The sequence below is a fragment of the Hipposideros armiger genome, unplaced genomic scaffold, assembly GCF_001890085.2.
Source record: "Hipposideros armiger isolate ML-2016 unplaced genomic scaffold, ASM189008v1 scaffold_324, whole genome shotgun sequence".
Classification (NCBI taxonomy): Eukaryota; Metazoa; Chordata; class Mammalia; order Chiroptera; family Hipposideridae; genus Hipposideros; species Hipposideros armiger.
The window spans coordinates 19,106-24,520 of record NW_017731674.1 but is presented as its reverse complement, the minus strand read 5'-3'; the positions used below and the strand labels follow the sequence as shown (position 1 = coordinate 24,520).

General features: G+C 54.6%; 1 protein-coding gene across 1 annotated transcript in view; it reads right to left on the bottom strand.

The window, feature by feature from the left end:
• The window catches only part of LOC109392300 (retinoic acid receptor RXR-gamma-like), a 56,683-nt gene that overhangs the window by 37,064 nt on the left and 14,204 nt on the right, over positions 1-5,415 (bottom strand). Inside the window, exons 5-6 of the mRNA XM_019660650.1 lie at positions 1,721-1,853; positions 435-537 (exon numbers count right to left, since the gene is read on the bottom strand). Coding sequence (XP_019516195.1) covers positions 435-537; positions 1,721-1,853 — 236 coding nt within the window. The remainder of the gene's footprint in view (positions 1-434; positions 538-1,720; positions 1,854-5,415) is intronic.

Below are 5,415 nucleotides of genomic sequence, written 5' to 3'. Positions count from 1 at the left end.
ACAAAGTCTGATTTCTACTCACCCTCCCTTAGGACCCCATCTCAGTAAATGAAAACTCCCTTTTTCCAACTGTTTGGTAAAATGAAACAAAAAGCCCTGAGAATTATGTTTAATGCCTGTCTTTCTTTCAGGCGCTAGAGCTGATCAATCAGCAAATCCCATTGGCTTTGCCTAAAATTATATGCAGGATCTGACCGCGTTTTACCACCTCCTTCACTGCTATCCAGACCACTGTCATCTCTCGTCTTCCCCACTTGCCCCCAAGCACACACACTCCACACCCATTCGAGACTTTTCAAGATGGTTCCAGGACTAGAGGCCCCGAGGAGCTGACTGTCTGCCCTCCTGGTCCTGTGTCCTGTCTCAGCTGAGCTAGAAGACCAGAGAATGTCGGGGCACAGGAGGCCGGCCCTGGAGAATGGTGAGCCACTCACGACGCAGTCACCTGGGTTGAACAGCACGATGGCTCGCAGGCACCCCAGCTCCGACTTATCCATCTGCATGTCCTTCATTTTGGAGACCAGCTCAGTCAGAACTCTGTTCACAGGAAACAAGGAGAGGTGATGAGGAAGCCATGAGTCCCAGGCCAAGGGATGATAAAATGAACACGACCAATATTTATTGTGTACCCACCCCGTTTTCCAGACAATGTGCCAGGTACTAGGTCACAGAGGTGACTAGGACGTGGTACCTGATCCCTGGAACTCACCGTTTAGTAGAAGAAACAACCCACAGCATGCAAAGCTAGTAACGGCCATGAGCAAAGTCCAGGGGGACCCAGAGGGGTAGGCAGAGGGCTGCGAGGGGGCTGGAAAGGCAGCCCAGAGGGTTTGGCAACGAGTAGAAATGCCGGAGGCAAAGCAGGGCAAGGGCACTGCGTGTCTGGGACACAGCAGAGGACAGCATCCAGTGGCAGGGGGCACCATGAGGGGGTGGAGCCAACCAAACCACATTGGTCTCCACCGGGACACATTGTGGGGAAGGGCACAGGACTGGGGACATCCCAGGTGGACATGCACATGGCCCTGGAAGACCGTTTATGATGGATGTGCAAAGGGGCCACAGGGTCCTGGCATCGGTCAGAGAGAGCAGTTTCAACCTTACCTCTCTCTTTCGCAGTTCTGCACCCTCTCACCCCTGAGCCACTCATCTCTATTCGTTTCATTCATCCTCTCAAATCACATGGCTTAATTTCCCTTTAGCACCATTTAAGGTGCAGAATCCCAAGCTGAGGCTGTCCCTGCCTGACCAAAGATCCCACTGCAGAGTCCAGCAAAGACCTCAGCCCAGCTTTCCCAGACTCGTCCAGTCAGATCCCGGTGCCTCCTGCCCGGCCCCGCCCCCTACGATAAGCCGTTCAATGCCCCAGCCCCAACTTGCTAGGTCACGTCAGCCCCAACTTGCTAGGTCACGTCAGCAATCCAGTCTCTTCTCTGGAAACCCATCCCGTTAGCGGGTTCTCCCATCTGCCCAGCAACGATGTGACTGGCCCCACCTTGTTGTATCAGCCTTCCTTTTACTCCCTCTCTCAACATCCCAGATTTACGTTCTCCTGGGCTTAATGCCGTCTGCTTCCAGCCAAGGGTGCGGCTGGGGCTGTCCATCCTCCACCCCGGCACTGCCCACAGGTGCCCGCACACACATGCACATATGCACACACGTGTACACACACATGCACACACACACACACACACAGGCACTGGAAGCAGATGACAGACACCTGTCAAAGATGGAGCCCACCCCAGCACTGTGGGCACTGCTCCGGTGGACATGCAAGCCCGTGGCCAGGAGGATGCCATCCTGCACGGAGACCGAGCGGTGAGAGAAGGAGGCAATCAGCAGCTCATTCCACCCTGCGAGGACGAGAGGGAGGCCTTGAGGATGCAGCGACCAGGCTTGCTTCATTGATAAGCATCCAATTCATTATGTTATGATAAAAACATATGAAATAAGAACAGAATCAGGGCCCAGGGGGTTAAAAACGAGTTCCAGACAACACAGCTAAGTAGTGAAGACACAAAGGATGAGACTCAGGTCCCCTGACTTGTGGCTCTGGCACCACCACAGTCTCCCCAGTGCAGCCCAGAGTGGCAGCTGGAGGACAAGGACTCTATCCCCGCCCCCGGTCCATCAACAAATATGGCGGAACATGTAACTGGTAACCGTCGCTATGGCAGCTGCCATGGTGGACAAAGCGTGTAGGCCTTGCTGTCTCTGCCCCCAGGACCTGGCGACCTGGTTCTATGTCTTTGGCCTCGTCTAGAGGCACCTGGCACGGTGTGCAGCTTTCGGTGGACACCCAGCTTGCTCGTTATCTAACAGGGATGAACTGAGTGGACTGGCTCCCAGCGCTCAGCCAATCTTCGTGGAATTTCCCTCTGGCTCAGTGACAAAGAGGAGATATGGCACATGTCCACTGTGCCACATCCCTGTCCCAGAGGTGGGAGCCGGCAGAGAACACAGCNAGGGAGGGGTTCTGTTGCGCCCCCTTCATTTGGCTTGGGTATGGGGGTCCCTCCCTCGTCCAGGACCCCCTGGTGAGGTGGGGTAAAGTCACATCACTGTCCCCAAGCACCCTTTATTCTTAGGAATTCTCTTCTTAAAGTTCAACCTTCTATGAATAGAGACTCAAGAAGAAGTGTTAGGACAAGTCACAGAATCAGCTCATCGGTGTCGGTGAGCCCCGTACGGGCGCAGCCATTCGTTCCTGTCTGGAACATGAGGGGACCTCCTGGCCTCACCTGGGACCCTAGCCAAAATTCCCAAACCAGAGGAAATGCCACTGATTCTGTCCTTTACGGATGCTTCCCGGCAGAGTGTCTCAGTCTGAGTGCTGGTGGCATTTGGGGCCGGACACTTCTTTGCCGTGGGGCTGTCCCACGCATTGTAGATGTTCAGCAGCGTCCCAGACTCTAACCAGTGAATCTCCCCTGTTGTGACCATCTCTAGACATCGCTAAACCTTCCTGGGTGGAGGTGGGACAGCAACAGGGCCCCTGGTGAGAACCGCAGCTTAACAGACCAGTGGAAATCACTGAACGTGTCTGAGCAAGAAGGAACATAAAATTACACTCAGATACCATGTGGTCGGTTTCACTGAATGGTACAATCAGGAGCGGCCAGGGCCAAGAAACGTTCACTGTGCCAACGATTCCTTTTGAATAATCCCTACGAGTGTATAAAGTGCTGTCATAACATTCTCTCAGCTTCCACACCAGCCATCTGAGGGAGGGACCACATCCCACTGCTGAGTTGTGAATATGAGCATAGGTCGGTGTGCCTCCCTGGTTCTGCAGACGGCGGGAAGGTGATGTGAAGGAGACAGGCCGGGTAGGCGGGCTGTGGCATCCGTTAGACACAGTCCCTCCCCTCGAGGAGCTCACTGTCTGGCACACAGTAGGGCTCCGAGACCTCTGAGAGACGCTGGGGAGGTTTTCTCTCTTCCCCTTCTAAGAGCAGGCGACATGGGATCAGACATATCAGTGGAAACTAAACTTGGCGTACTCTGGTCTTTTGGCAACTGCTGACGTAGTTACTACGTCTCCAACTCCCAGGGCCCAAGAATCTTTCTCCATCAAGACAGCGTCTTCTCTTGGCCTTAAACTCAGTTGCCCCCACCCGCAGGACAAGGCTCTGTCTATTATTCTTAGGAGGAAAACAAAACACAACAGAAAAACCAAGCTGACTCTGAAACCCATGTCTCTCCAAGGACTGCCCTCAGCCCCAGTCCCCGCTCCACCTGAGACACCTGTCCTGTAGCACAATGACACGCCCCATGCTCCAACAGTGCCAATATCAGTCATATATCATTTTATTAGTCATTCGTTTGCTCTCCATGGCAAGTGAAAAAATAATTTAAACCCATTGTATGTACAGAGGCTGGATTCATCTTCCCAAGAACTTCCAGAAAGGTCTCCAGCCCCTTAGATAACAAAGAAGGGTAACCTTTAACATCTATACAAAACTCCACCTATGAAAGTCTCGTGTGTAGAAAGGTTTCTTTATTATAAGCATCACATTGTGGGAACAGGGAGGGGTCGGGTGGGAGGTGGAGGAACGTGTGCAGGGCGGGGACGCACACACCTGCCCAGGGCTCCCCCCGGCAGGGAGGCTGTGGCTGGCGGGGCTCAGGTAACCTGCAGCGGGGTCTCCAGCATCTCCATGAGGAAGGTGTCAATGGGCGTGTCCCCGATGAGCTTGAAGAAGAAGAGGTGCTCCAGGCACTTGAGGCCGATGGAACGCAGGGCCGGGAGGCGCAGCAGCAGCTTGGCGAACCTGTGGGAGAGCCCGAGGGGTTAGGACATGGGGGGACCACTCGGGGCGCTAGGCAGGAGGCAGTGCGAGTCCTTGGGACCATTCGTGATAGGAGAAAGAGCCTGGAGGGGACGAGGGAGTCCCTCACCCCAGGGCGCTTCGGAAATGGGCCAGAAGGCTAGTTAACTTCTGAAAGGCGGCGTGGGCTCTGTGACCTCTTGGGGAGCTTCTGATGAGAAGGGTGCAAACTGGGATTTTAATACGCCTTGAAAACCTGTACATTTCTCTACGCATGCCACGCGTTTTAAGGAAATGTGGCAACGTAAGAAAAATAGAATGGCACCAGCTAAAAAGGTAGGAATTACTTCTCTGCACGGAGAAATTTTTGAAGGCCAAGAGTCCTTCAAAAATGTTTAGTTATGAAGCCTCTGAGGGCATCCAAATGGTGTCAGCGTGCAGTGAAGAGGCAGTTAGGTGGCGCGGGAGGAGGCTGAGGCCCACTGGTGGCCCTGCCGTGAAAGGGTTTTTGGAAATCGGCAAAGGAAACGGCTTCCCTATAAAGTGCACAGCTCGACTGAGATTAACTCTGCAAATGTGTTTCCACTCTAAAAATGCCAGTTTTACAACATGTCAAACGCTGAGTATGCTGTAACACTGCCCTCTTTGCTGCCGGGCCTGGATTTAGGCCCAGAGGTCAGGAATACGGAAATAAACACGCCCGCTCACAGTCACCCGTGAGACGGCCGCGGCTGTCCTCACTCACATGTTGGCAGCAGAGGCTTCTCAGGCTCGGGAGGCGCCCACTGTGGGGGAGGGAGGCTGTGCGTGCCAGCCCTGCACCCTCCTGAGTCTGGCTAGGGAAAGCACAGCTCGGCCCCTGTGTCATGTATTCTGAGAAGCCTCCATGGAGTGGCAGCACTCTGCCACCAAGAAGACGGCCTGCCCATAGTGCCAAGGTCCCTTCGCCTGTGTCTGCACGCTCCCCTGCATGGGGGACCCCGGTGACAGCCCCAATGTAGCTGCTCAGCCTCAGGATGGCTGCCCTGTGTCCAGGCTGTGGAGGATGAACCAGGGGACACTCGGGGGCCCAGCCTGTGCACCCTCACCCCGCACCCCCAAGTCCTAGGCTCTCCCTAGCCCAGGCAACAGGCGTGGCACCTCT